At 43.8% G+C, this 14,578-nt stretch overlaps 1 protein-coding gene across 1 annotated transcript; it reads left to right on the top strand.

Annotated features, from left to right (window-relative positions):
• Positions 1–11,276: 11,276 nt before the first annotated feature.
• Positions 11,277–13,791, top strand: LOC308332126 (elongation factor G, mitochondrial-like). The gene has a single exon (XM_080787773.1). It carries the CDS (start codon positions 11,336–11,338, stop codon positions 13,595–13,597), a length of 2,262 nt encoding a protein of 753 aa, XP_080643899.1. The 5' UTR covers positions 11,277–11,335; the 3' UTR covers positions 13,598–13,791.
• Positions 13,792–14,578: the final 787 nt, after the last annotated feature.

Here is a 14,578-nt window from a genome sequence, read left to right as displayed (position 1 = left end):
GGCCTGAATCCGGTGGATTGGGGATGGAAATTGGAGGATAATCACTTTGTGCCAGTTATGACCAATATAACTGCTGCCCCAGAAAGCCTACTGCATATAGTCCACTGTAATTGCAAAACCGCCTGCCGAACACAACGGTGTAGTTGCAGACGATACGGATTGCCATGCATGCCTGCTTGTGGACCATGTCAAGTCGATAATAAGTGAGAATCCGCATAATCAACCTTTATGGGAGTATTACGACCTTTGACCCTATATGGGGTCTTGGCTCCAAAGGAGTAATATATGTTGTGGCTGTCAAGGATCACAAACCAATTCAGGCAAAAAGGTGTACATTTATTGAGAAAACTTCACAACATTCATAATAACAGGGCAAGCATGTATATATATATATGTATCTTCAGGGTGGCCAATGCTAAAAATAACAAACAAAACACCCCCCAACCCTACCTAGAAAAGAAACAATCCTAAACTACACCAAAAAGAATATTACAATCTAGGCTCCCTGACTAAACATTAAACAATGGGTCAAAACTGGGGCACCAAAATAAATAGCAGCACACCCTTACCATTATACAGCTTCCCTTATTTTAACACAGGAAAGGGGTTTGGGATACTTTGACAGCAGTTTGTGTACAATACTTATTAGGTTGGTCTGTTCTCTAAACACACAGTAAATAAAGAAACCTCAAACTAAGCAGGTAAGGCACACAGCCTACAGACACTACACTAGCTACAGATTGGGTTCAGCAGCACAGGTGATGGATGGCAAGACTGATGAGGAGCTTCTCCCAGCCTTTTATACTGGTGGCTGGTTGATTGAAAAATGAGGCCCAGGTGTCTCCAGACACTAAGCCACTCCTCCAATCCACCCTCCAGTCATCATGCAGCACTGAAAAACACTGACAGTGGATTAAACACAACCACAACACTTTAAACATTTAGTCATTTTTGGATTTTATTAGGGCTTTAGAGTTTGGTTACTAATGTATTTTATAATGGCTTATAGATGCCACCTTGTAATTTAGTTTAATAAAGTATTTTGTAACCCGTTCTATACGTTCAAACCTGCCCCTGTTGTAAGTTTGACTTTTTAATGTTTTAAGTTGTCCCACGAACTAAACGAGTGTATTTAAGTTTAGTGTTTAGACCAGATAGTCCGGAGGCTTAGTGAAAGGATGGTGCAATTGCGGATAAAAGCGTAATTTTTTGCATGATGGTTCATTAGGGTCAGTTATTGCATTTTAGCCTAGGAGCCCTTGTCAAATATTTATTTTAAATATGAAATTTCAAGACTATCAATATCAATGAAATATGTGAAAATCCGCCTAGTATTTTTCAAACTATATGCATCATAAAATGATCAGATTACTTCCAAATGTGATAAAGTTGACTTATTTTGACTTTATTAAAGTCACAGAACATAAAATATCATCAATAACACATTTATTGCAATGAAGAATACACATTATTATGCATCATAGTGCAAAACATGTTATAGAGCTGTTCATTCTGTCTAGCTGTCACAATTGCATTTGCAAAGTGGGGAACAGTCCAAATTTGCATTGCTGCATTTGCAGGTACTACAGTCACCTTTACAGGTGCATCTGATCAGCTCTCTGCAAGCTCTGGAAACCTCTGGAATGGTCAGCCAAACTGGCATGACCCTTCTTTCTTGGCCCATCCATAGTTATGTGGAGAAGGAATCACTTGGTGGCTTTGTGTGCTGGTGGTGGCCCAGATGCCCGCTTGGTAGACTGCCCGTTTCACATGCTGGAGGAGTGCATCCTGGGTGGGAGGTCATTTCATTCGATTTTGTTCACAGAAGAGTTTCTTTCTTTTTTCGTTGATGGAGCTCAAAGGACTGGATTTGTCGTACAAGATGACCGTCAGTCTTTCAAGCTCCCGGAAGTGCTGGCAGTTAACATCTAGTTGCTGGAAGGGATGCTTTGCCAGATTGACGAATGTTTCTGTCACAGCATCATAGGCTTGCCAGGCCCACCAAGCTGACTTCTTACCCTTTCCATTAAAGGCGGATGTTGTGTCGCATCCGGAATATGCGTGAAACATAGGCAGGGCTCGAGATTTGGGTTCCCCTAGGCTTTTGCACATACTGTTGATGTGATCAAATCTGTATTCCAAAAGCCACCCAGATGTCAGTCAAAGGTTGAAGTACCACTAAACCATGGAACATGCCAGCAAGAATGACATCAGTGTCCACAGTGCGCACAAGGACAGTTTTTGCTCCATGCTCCAGTGCATGTTGTACATGAACCACAATCCTAGTGTCTGCCTCCTCATGATTGCAACAGCCCATGCTACTGGAACCGAAAGATGACACAGCTTGCCCTCATGTGACATGCAAAGCTTTCGTGGGTGGCCAGCAGAACTGTTCAATTCTGGATGTCAAAAAGTCAAACAGCTCCTTCTTATTGATTGGGTCACGAAGAAAATCCATCCAATTTCCTGGCAGCTTTGTCTGTCCAGACACTTTCCTGCGAACACCTTGTCCTCTCTTTTCGCGGGTGGACTCCTTTTTTTAAAATATATATTTTTTATCCCACGATTTTGTAACCCATTTTTCACCCCTGTGTCAATCATCTAATGTGATCCTGGGCTCTACACACCCTCCGCCAACCTGGGGAGAGCAACGGACTTAACTCATGCTTCCTTCATGCTTGAGTGTCCAAGTTGCTCCTTTACACCTGACAGGGGGGAGTTTTCCCTGGTTGGACGTAGCGCGTGGAAGGAACACGTTATTCCAACCAGTTCCTTTCCCCTCCATCAGGCGCCCCGGCTGGCCAGGGGGAGGCAGTTTAGAGACCAGGATTACTGCATGTTTTTGTGAGGGTACCTACCCTAGGGGACACGGGGAGAACATGCAAACTCCACACAGAAAGGCCCCCCCTTTCGCCAACCCCGCCTTCGGGTATGAGCACTGATGACGCGGAGGAGGAAACACGCCGCCAGCACCCACAGCGCACCGAGCGGGAATCGAACCCAGGACCTTCTAGCTGTGAGGCGACAGCACTACCAACTGAGCCACCGTGCCCGCGGGTGGACTCCTTCAAACTGTCTGGGATGTATGAGTCCCATACAATATCCAACCGCTTGGTATCCTGTAGCTGCTTCTCCAAGTAAGGGATGAAAACCTCATCTGCATAGGCATCAAAGGTGCTCACTCTCACAGTGGGTAGGCAGTGGACAATGACTGCCCCATCAAGGACTTTGGAGTCATAGGTTGAAGGTGGCTCTGATTGCCCTGGCTGCTCAAGACATTGCAGCAAGTCCGATTTGGTGTCTGTCAGGTGAAGTTTCCCAAAGTCGGAGAGGGAAGGACTGTACCTTATGTGTAAAGAATTCTTCCAAGTTACTCTCACGGCTCTGCATAGCTATACATAACTGGCCAAAGAGTGCCACGTTGTTCTGAAGTACTCTGATCTTCTTTCCATGTTTAGGCATTGACTTCCGTCGAGGTTGCCTGAAGAGTGCCATGGAATTCCTCTTGATTGGATCATGGATGGAGTGCGTTCATCAAGCACCTTCTTGACAAATTCCTGATATTGTCTCTTCCCTGTCTCCTCCAAGATGAGCACTGTATTTACGACTGATTCATCTGCACAGTCAAGAGTCACTAGATCTTTGAAATCATCCAAGAATGGATTTCCCATCCTTCTCATGGTTTCAGATAGACTGAGAACCTGTCTCTGAAAGGTCTTCTGTGTTTCAAGACCCTGCTCATGGTGCTGGAAGCTCTTTGTCATCTTGGAGGTATTCTTTTTCAAATTATTTTAGCAATCTTGCCATCTTCGGAAAGCATCTGGGTTTTCTGTGAGGCCAACTGCACCACCCAAACCTTTCACATTATGGGATTGCAGATAACTTGTTGTAGGTCTTTGAAAGAACCCAGTGTGAATTATTCTCAAACTCATCCTTGACAGTGATGGGCAAAGACTTCATGTCCCTGATATGGACAGGCAACCATCTTGAATAGTTCACATGGTCCAAGGCAAAGAATAAAGGGGCCAGCGCTTCAAGCACTTCTACATATAGTAGAAAATTCCGCTGTCTGTGTGCCCTGATGAAGATGAGAATGAGGGTTTCATATCTCATGATCAGTAGGTGGGATTTTAATGGGTGGTCTACACACACCTGGTTCACTCTTTGTTGGCAATTGAAACAGGCTGATCCCAGTCCCATGAAAATAAGTCACAGAAGTAGTCAAACTTGGGTTGTGGTCAAGGTTATCCAGTGCACCGACTGTGAACAGCCACAACACCATCTTCTTCAAAGCCTTCACAGTAGAAGTTGCCAGCCAGTCTTCGATTTGCATAATCCTGTCATATGAAATACTTATGCCATCAGGTGCAGGTGGTGTTAATTGCCATTAGGATCAGGTGTACAGTGTAAACTCAGTCTAGAGTTTAAATCTTAAACACAAATGGAGAGAGAGCTCTTTACATAAACATAACACCTATTTTTTTTAAATTTTCGCCTATATTGTGCAGTACTTTATTGTGTGTGTACAGGTACCAGGTGTCTTGGTACTCTATTTTACACATCATTTTGGAGGTTTAATACTCGGTGGACAAATTAAAATCAGAATCACCTTCTTAAGTGGACAAAAAAAACAATATATCACCAATGCTCTTCTTATGACTCAAGAATGTATTTATTTCCTAATAAAAAAACTATAACTATGTTCTATATGACTATTTCCAATATTTGCGTTGGGCTCCTAGGCTAAAATCCTTTAGTATGTCCTAAGGAAGCCTCATAAAAAATTGGCGCTTTTATCCGCAAGTGCACTATCCTCCTAAAAAAGTGCACTAAGCCTCCGGACTATCTTGAACCAAATGTCGTAGAAATATGTTGCTTGCACCTTTAGAAGCACGTGTTTCAGACCTTTCATTTTAAATAAGCTAACCCTATGGTTAGTAGTAGTGTTACGCAGAGAAATATTACTTTTGGTCACATTCTGACCATGTGATTGGGACCTTTGTTGAATTTTCAACGAAGTTGTTCAAGTCCATATTAAATCACACTCATGGCATCAGATGCGTCTTTGAAGGCCTTTCTTAGTGTAGGTGGTTCAGTGCTATAGTATACTCCAAGCCGGAGAAACAAATACAAAACTAACCCTTTGAAACTTGTAAACATTGCAACTGACAGATCATGCTAAGGGACTGATCGTTATGTATCCACCAGGGTGGTGCAGATGTGATTTCATTTTCTTTATTTTACCTCATCCCCCCCCCAGCCCCCAATTTTTTTTTCGGGACCCCCCCTCAGGGACTGGAAGAATATATATGACTTCTCCCCCCCCTACCCCCCAAACACCATAGACCATATTTATTTTATATTCACACCAACAGTATAGCAGCATAAAGTAAACGCTGATCGTTTATTAGGCGGCGGCCGGTTCATTTGGTTCCATATCCGTCATTAGATTATGGTCAACACTCAACACTGATGATATGCCATTGCATTCTTCCAACTAAAGATTTAAATATGAATCTGGCAGCTTCGAAAATAGCATATGCAGACCTACAAGCTCACAACAACATGCTGATGACGCGACGCAAATTTGTGAGCTTAGATTGGCTATTTTTAAGGTGAGCCTTGTGCGTAAAGTCATTCTAGCCAAGCTGCCAAGGCAGTGGGCACCCCTCGCCTCTGTGCCCAAGCCCAGGATGATGAAAATAAATGAATGCTAAATAAATGTCACGCAGTCGCATACCATAATACTACAGCGTCATACTCCACAGAGAAAAGCACAATTTGCGCAACACCAACGTTCAAATGCCTGCTCGGCTCATTTAGCCAGCCAGGCACCACTATAGTGTAACTCTTTATTTAAGGTGAGACACCCCAGGTGAAATCATGATTTTTCTTCTTTTTTTTTTTTTTGCTATTTTGCTTCCTAAACATGTTTTCTTTCAAACTAAAGCAAAATACACATTAAAAATACAGATTTAGATGTTTAGTTGGATAGTTTATTTTAGCCAATGACAGCTCGTTTTTCGGGGTGAAAAGCCACCATCTCTATTTTCATGATTGGTTGTTGGTACAAAGGAAGTGACCATATTTGGATCAGACCACAGTCAGCTTGAGGTCCAGACCTTTCCAATGATATATGCCATTATATGTTGTTGCCAAGGTTTGGATGAGATATTTTGTCTCAAAATAGTGGCTTCAAATAAAACGTTTTGGAATTTTACAATACAAATCTTTAAAGGCCGTTTTCTCAAAATGAGTTTTCCTCATACTTGGGACAAAGAATTTCCACTTCAGTTGAACTCACATACACCAAACTTTCCAGTCTTATTCATAACTATATTCCGCAGACATTTACACATGGATTTGTTGATATATCATTCACAGCCTGATTTACATCACATTTTATACCAAAAAAATGCCGAAAATTGGGTTTTTTATGCCTGTTGACACTATTTTCTGATTTGTGGAGTGATAATTAGAGATATCAAAAATCCCATGTGTAATTTTCTTTGTCTCTAATGTGTCAACAAAATGAAATGATCATTTTGAACCTGGCTTTATCCGATCTTCAGATTTATCGTCCCGAAATGTATGCAAATTAGCGCATATAATGCCTAATTTGCATATTTAAACATATAATTTCAGAAAACTTGTAATACAAAAAATCTTAGTTTTAATATAAGTAATCAACTGGAGAAGTTTCATTGTGATAGCTATTATTTAACTTTTTTTCCCTATTCACCTGGGGTGTCTCGCCTTAATCTATTACAACCACATACGCAGACAAAAGTACATGGCACCGCGGACAAAACACAAGTAGGCTCATTTCCATGCGTCACACAGTCAAGGACCCTGCTGAGGATTTGGTCCACTGTTTACCCTCCTATCAGCGCTGCATGCAGATCGGCTATTTTTTCGTTTGTGAGGACGCACACATGAGCGCGCGTCATTACGCGGCGGAGCCGCGGAGATTGTTTTTATTTATAATGCATGTGAAATGGCATGTGTGGCGTGGCGTAAAGGGTTAAATTGAGTGACTGTCACACTCAAAGGGTGAGACATGGCAGGCCTGGCTGCTGTGACGCACACACCAACAATCCACCATTGCAGAGTGCGCAAAGATGCACATGATAGCTACATGCTTTTAGACCAGCCCTACCGTATTCTGAATGAGAATCTGTCTCGCCTGCCACCATGTCGACGAGACGACGATGCGTTGTCCAAAGACGGTAGAGTCTCTTCCATCAAAATGTTCCATGTCCATCAACATAAAGGCCTCAAGGTGTTCCTGTGATGTTTTGCTACTTTCTAGAGGAGCTTCGTTCACAAGCAACTTCAGTCACAAACAGTAACTTGTGAGAAGTTTATATTGTAACATCATCCACGACCTCAGCCCCAACATTATTATTATTGTTGTTATTATCATCTCAGTCTGACATTTTCCTGACTCAGTGATGCGGCGCTGGGTTTCACCGAGACACCTCACACCACCACCGCAACCTCAGCAACGGTGCTGTCAACCTGCTGGCTGCTGCTCCTCGCCTTCCTCCTCTCTGACCGACAACACTCGCTCTTTTCAGCGGCCTGCTGCTGCTGGCCCACAATTCAAACATCGCGGTTCATAGCTTGAAACATTTTTCGCTTTTTCTACTGGAAATGTTATGAACGCAGAATCTGTCCCGCGCTGTTTTGAAGTGGGTACACGTCAGACGTAGCAAACTAAATCAGCGGCCGGGGGAGGGACCTTTGCTGGTAGAACAGAATCAGATCTACAAGCTAACAACGTGTCACCAAGCAACACGTTGTTAGCTTGTAGATCTGTTCTATTTGCATGCGCAGTTGCGCACACATGGAAGATACCAAGTACACTCGCCACACAGGGTAAACTTTATATAGATAGATATGAGTAAAACACTATGAAAAACAAAATAATCTAAACATTTTTTAAATACAAAATTCAGCAAAATAAAGTTGTACAACCTCCCCCAAGCCAAAATAAAAATAAACATATCCCCCCCCCTCAGGCTCAAAAAATAGTTTAATGCCCCCCCCTTTGCACCATACCAACCTTTGATAAATAACGATCAGTCCCTAAGGGTTAAAATCTGGTCAACTAGCTTGTGCTCCTTATTAGGCTGCACACCTGCTGTTCATTCCTGATTGCAGGTGTTGCCCCGCCCAACACCCCTATAAAAGCCTTCCAGTACCAAACTCCTGCTTTCTCAAATTCTCACTCAGTCAGTCAATGCAGCACAGAACAGTGGCATGTCCTCATTGTCCTGTTACACTCATGTGATTTTTAGTTTAGTCGTTTTTAGTTGAGAGTGGTTAGAATGGTCCTATGTGGGACTTGCCTAGCTGCTACTCCTTTCTTTTCTCTTCCATTTTGTCTGACATATCCAGTCACTTTTGGTTATTTTTCTTTGATTCCTGAGTTTAAATTCTACTTTAAAATGAGTCATTCTGAAGGAAGTGCATGTCATGAGAGTGACTAAGAAATATTTTTCACTCTGCCCAAATTAAATCCATGAAATCTATTTATTAGTCACTGGCGGCAGGCGCTTCCAGTTGTCTAATTGTGCTGTCCTGATTCTACCAATGCCTTCAGTATAGTTCTCAAACTTTCGTGCCAAGGAACCCCCAACATGATATGTATGTGTATGGCTGTGGGCCCCCATCTGGAGATTTGTGCCAGGGACCCCACAGAAGTGAACATTGATTCAATATTCAACATAGTTTGAAAGAAAAGTTAAATAATGGCTGTAGTGTATTGCTTCTCCAGGGACTACTTTATGTGGCAGACCACTCTGCCTTGTGCTAGGTACTCTTAAGTCCTGCGCAGCTGCATTGTATACCCTTGATTGATGTGTGTCAGTTCTGGCTTTGACCAGTAAAGTACTATAAACCTGAGCTCCCTTCCCCAGTGTTTTATTTCGTTATTAGTTGTGTTCATAGGCCACATACACAACAATGGCTGATCTACAGCCTTAATTTCAGTGCAGTTGCTATTTTTTCAGAGCCATGCACTGTTGTAAAGAGTTTTCAGAAAATCATATGTTGCTATATTGCAAAAATCACAAAAGACAGACGCTTTCCCGGTTTTAATGGGTTAAAGTAGTATGCTGGACCAGTGTGGTCAAAGTCTTATAAAGTATTATACACTCTTTAGTTAGCAGAGCAGTGTGTTGGCCATGTCATAATCACAACCATTATTTTTTTAATAAAAATTGAACATTTCAAGTCACTTATCAGTGTGGTAATTTTAGTCTGGGGGGACAGAAAAAAAACCCTAAAAAAGAGGCTTAGTTTTCGAGGTACCCCTCCCCCTAATCCGGCTTCAGATGTTGGTGGACCACTTTTTGTGCCCCCCCAGTGCCTCCCCAGACAGTGCCTCCCCAAACAGCTATTCCTATTACCTGGTACATCCTAGAATGATCACTCAGATTCAATTGGAAACAAACAACTTTTATTTAAAGAAATAAAGAATAAATGCAAATTAGGTTGCTCCGGACCCTCCGGGGGCTCCAAGTTCTCTCTCCCTCTCCAACAGCCTGAGATACGCCCTCAGGATCTCGAATCTCCTCCGGCCTCGTACCATTATAACCAGGGATGCACCGATCCGGCTTTTTCCGATACGATACCGATTTCGATACATGGGATCCAGTATCTGCCGATACAGAGCACCGATCCGATACCCCCCACAAAGAAACGTAATAACCTATTAAGCTGTATGCCTCACTGTGTGAAGTTTGGAATCATTATTTTGTGTAAGGCATCAAGGCTTGACTTAAACATTACTTTCCCAACTTTGTAAAACAAAATGTAACAACCACAGATATAAATGCACTGAATTATTTATTAAATAACTGCAACAATTAGACCAGGTTAATTTGTGAGCAGGCTAGCCTGGCTGCATTCCACATGTTATACTGTCAATACTACACTACTGTGTCACAGAGGAGGTAGAGTTGTTTTCATACTGTATTACACACATTACACAATTACATCATTACACGTGTGTGTGTGTGTGTGTGTGTGTGTGTGTGTGTGTGTGTGTGTGTGTGTGTGTGTACACTTGTACGTGTGCTTGCTCTCATTACATTCAAACCCTGCCACAGCAATGCCCCCAGCAGCTCCGGTCCCAGCCAACCCAATGAACAGACCTGAAAGGCTGAAACCCTCAACAGTGTAAAAAAAAATATATATATCCCACAATTTTGTAACCCATTTTTCACCCCTGTGTCAATCATCTATTGTGATCCTGGGCTCTACACACCCTCCACCAACCTAGTCCCCATATATGGGGGACAAGGGGAGAGCAACTTGAACTCATGCTTCCTTCATGCCTGAGTGTCCAAGTTGCTCCTTTACACCTGACAGGAGGGAGTTTCCCTGGTTGGACGTAGAACGTGGAAGGAAGTTCAAGGAACACGTTATTCCAACCAACAGTGTAACTATAACTGCAAATAGCAATTTAACATCCAACACAAAAGCAGTGGAATAAAACCAATTGCTTTTCACCCTTTTTGCAAAGAAATATATGTTAATGACGTTTAGAAGCTTTAGATCACTTTCCTGGGGGTTTTTATGTGTGTAATATGTGGTTTTAGATATTTTAGATTGTAGCAGTGAGCCTGTTGTCTTTGATGTCATGGACACTGGTCTCACTACCTTCCTGGACTACAATTCCCATAATTCTTTGGTGCACTGCTCCACCTTGTGGATAGGGGGGAGAGCTGTCTTACTGAGACAACATGTAGTCCAGGAAGGAAGTGAGCCCAGTGTCCATGACATCAGAGTTGTTAATGTTACGTCATCTACCTAGTCGTTACGTCATTCCCACCCTTTATAAGGCATCTTGCCAGAACCATTCTCTGTCGGATTATAAACTTCAATCAACTCTGTATGAGAATATAAACCTAAGCCTTAAAACTAAGCTTATCTTTAACTTAACTTGTCCATTTTTAAATTTTTAGTCAAGATTTTACTCTGCAAATAGTTACATCAGGTCAGCTCTTCCGCTCTTGTGACCACAGAACATTCTCAACCCTTACACGTGCACTGCCATGTAGATTTAGCTCATATGCAGCAGCAGCCAGCAGGCTAGCGGCGTTGGAGTTGGAGTGAGATGTCTACAAATCGTGTCCGAAACGCGTACGCGTTGGAACTTGTGACACTTCTGACTTTCCGTAGACACGGAAGTGTTGTTTCACAACGAGCTTCAGCTTGAACCGGCGTGACTTTGAACCACTCGTGTTGTGGGTGAATGTGTTGGATACATAGACTGTAGGTTGGCTATTGTGTCGACAGACTCCATACACCGGTCACCGCCGATATGAGGATACTGAAAGCAGGACTAACTTTAGGAAAAACACACCTTCTCGCACCAGGAACCGTCACTCTCAAAAAGGTGCTCATCAATAGCTGTCGGACATGCTCCTCCTCTGGCATCTTCCCCAACGAAAGGATCCGCAACATTGGCATCTCTGCCCACATTGACTCTGGGAAGACCACCTTGACTGAACGTGTACTCTATTACACTGGCAGGATAGCTGAGATTCACGAAGTGAAGGGGAAAGATGGTGTGGGGGCCACCATGGACTCCATGGAACTGGAGAGACAGAGAGGCATCACCATCCAGTCTGCTGCCACATACACTGTGTATAAAAACAATAACATCAACATAATTGACACACCAGGCCATGTTGACTTCACTATTGAGGTTGAGCGAGCTCTGCGTGTGCTGGACGGGGCAGTGCTGGTTTTGTGTGCAGTGGGAGGTGTCCAGTGTCAAACCATGACTGTTAATAGACAGATGAAACGCTATAATGTGCCCTTCCTCACATTCATCAACAAACTGGACCGCATGGGTGCCAACCCCGCCAGAGCACTGCAGCAATTCATAACCAAACTGAAACACAACGCAGCCTTTGTGAACATTCCCATTGGGCTAGAGGGGAAAATGAGTGGTATCATTGACCTTATACAGGAGCAGAGCATATATTTTGAAGGACCTTTTGGTCAGAATATCCGGTATGATGAGATTCCAGCTGAATTTCGATCTGAGGCTGTAGACCGGCGGCAGGAGCTGATAGAGTGTGTTGCAAATGCTGATGAAATCTTAGGGGAGATGTTCTTGGAGGAAAAGATTCCCACCATTGATGACATAAAGGCCGCAATCCGCAGAGCCACAGTGCAGCGATTGTTCAGCCCAGTGCTAGTGGGCACAGCACTGAAGAATAAGGGGGTCCAACCTCTCTTGGATGCTGTACTGGACTACTTGCCCAACCCCACAGAGGTCCCAAACTATGCCATCTTGAATAATGAGGATTCCAGTGAAACCTCTAAGATTGTCTTGGACCCTGCGAGAGACGACTTGCACCCTTTTGTTGGTCTGGCCTTCAAATTGGAGGCAGGGAGGTTTGGTCAGCTGACATACGTGCGGGTGTACCAAGGCTGTCTGAAAAAGTCTGAGTACATCTACAACACACGCACAGGCAAGAGAGTGCGAGTACCGAGGCTAGTGCGTCTCCATGCTGACCAGTTGCAGGATGTTGATCAGGTGTATGCAGGAGATATTTGTGCTCTGTTTGGGATCGACTGTGCAAGTGGTGACACTTTCACATCCAAGAACAATACTAACCTCTCTATGGAATCCATTCACATACCAGAAGCTGTCATTTCAATGTCTATGAAACCTGGAAATAAGAATGACTCGGATAAATTCTCCAAAGGCATCAACCGCTTCACAAGAGAAGACCCAACATTCAGAGTTCATTTTGACACAGAGAGCAAAGAAACCATCATCTCAGGCATGGGAGAGCTGCATCTAGAGATCTACTCTCAGAGGATGGAAAGGGAATACAACTGCCCCTGTGTGATGGGAAAGCCCAAGGTAGCTTTCAGAGAAACCGTCACCAGCACTGTACCGTTTGACTTCACCCATAAGAAGCAGTCTGGTGGTTCTGGCCAATATGGTAAAGTCAATGGATTTCTAGAGCCCCTGGAGCCAGAACACTACACCAAGGTGGAGTTTGAGGACCAGACTGTTGGCACCAATATCCCCAAGCAGTTTGTGCCAGCTGTTGAGAAGGGATTCAAGGACACTTGCGAGAAAGGACCTCTGAGTGGACACAAGATCTCAGGCCTCAAGTTTGTGTTGGAGGATGGAGCGAGTCACATGGTTGACTCCAATGAGCTCTCCTTCATCCGTGCAGGGGAGGGCGCGTTAAAGCAAGCCATGGGAAATGCAAACGCCATCATAATAGAACCAATCATGTCTGTAGAAATTGTAGCGCCCCAGGAGTTTCAGGGAACAGTAATTGCCGGTGCTAACCGGCGCCATGGTGTTATCACAGGACAGGATGGGGCAGAAGGATACTTTACATTATATGCAGATATTCCTCTGAATGACATGTTTGGTTACGCCACTGAGCTGCGCTCTTGTACAGAAGGAAAGGGAGAGTACACCATGGACTATAGCAGATATCAGCCTTGCCTCCCATCCACACAAGAGGATCTCATCCATAAATACCTGGAGTCTACAGGACAGTTACCTGCCAAGAAGAACGAAGAAAGAAAGAAGTTTAAGAACTGAAAACTGTAACCCAACAATATACTGGACTATGACATGAGCAACTCCCACCCTAAGCATCCAAACAATTAGTCTGAAGTTAACACTTTCTGTGCCATGTTTTTTCACCTCCCAATAATCATGGTCCATACGCGTCAATCCGTTTTAATGATATATGTGATTGAGAGCCTTCTCTGCGCACATCGGATGCACTGTAGTGGTGTTTTCTACTGGCTCCTACACGCGTGCAAGACCTCAGTCACTGTTAGCCGTGCAAATCCTGTTTATAGTCGACAGGACCTTTTAGGCATTGGACTGCGGACTGATCAAGGTGATCAATCTGTAAACAATGAATATATTCACTCGCACGACATACCGCGGGACATAGCCCGCCGACCGGGCTCTCCGTGGATCATCGTACCGGCAAGCAGGAGGAGGCGACGCAGGGAGAGGAAGCAGAAGCGGGGCTGCCGAGCTGGCGTCCTCACGCAGCTAAAAAGACGGCCACACAAACCACCGCTTCCCAGCATCTTCCTCTCAAACGTCAGATCCATTGCAAACAAAATCGACGACCTGAGACTATGGACTGCAGGAAATAGGCGCATCCAGGATTGTTGTGTCACGGTGATAACCGAGACCTGGCTTCACCCTGCCATTCCAGATACGGCTATTGAGCTAGCAGATCGCACAGTACACCGAATGGACAGAAACCGCGACTCCGGGAAGGGCAAAGGAGGAGGAGTTTGCATTTATGTAAACAACAGCTGGTGCACAAATATGACTACTATCGACAGCCACTGCTCTACAGACTTAGAGTATGTGACGGTTAAGTGCAGACCGACATACCTCCCACGGGAATTTACTGTTGTCATGGTAACTGCTGTGTACATACCACCAGATGCAAATGCTAACGTAGCCCTTAGTCACTTGTATGATGCTATTAGTCTTCAGCAAAATAGCCACCCTGAGGGTGTACATATCATAGCAGGTGATTTTAACCATGTT

The sequence above is a fragment of the Protomyctophum bolini genome, assembly GCF_963924005.1.
Source record: "Protomyctophum bolini genome assembly, chromosome: 17".
NCBI lineage: Eukaryota > Metazoa > Chordata > Actinopteri > Myctophiformes > Myctophidae > Protomyctophum > Protomyctophum bolini.
This window is presented reverse-complemented; position numbering and strand designations above follow the sequence as displayed.

Coding starts and splice junctions, on each gene's coding strand:
- LOC308332126 (XM_080787773.1), top strand. CDS start 11,336: ATGAGGATACTGAAAGCAGGACTAACTTTAGGAAAAACACACCTTCTC.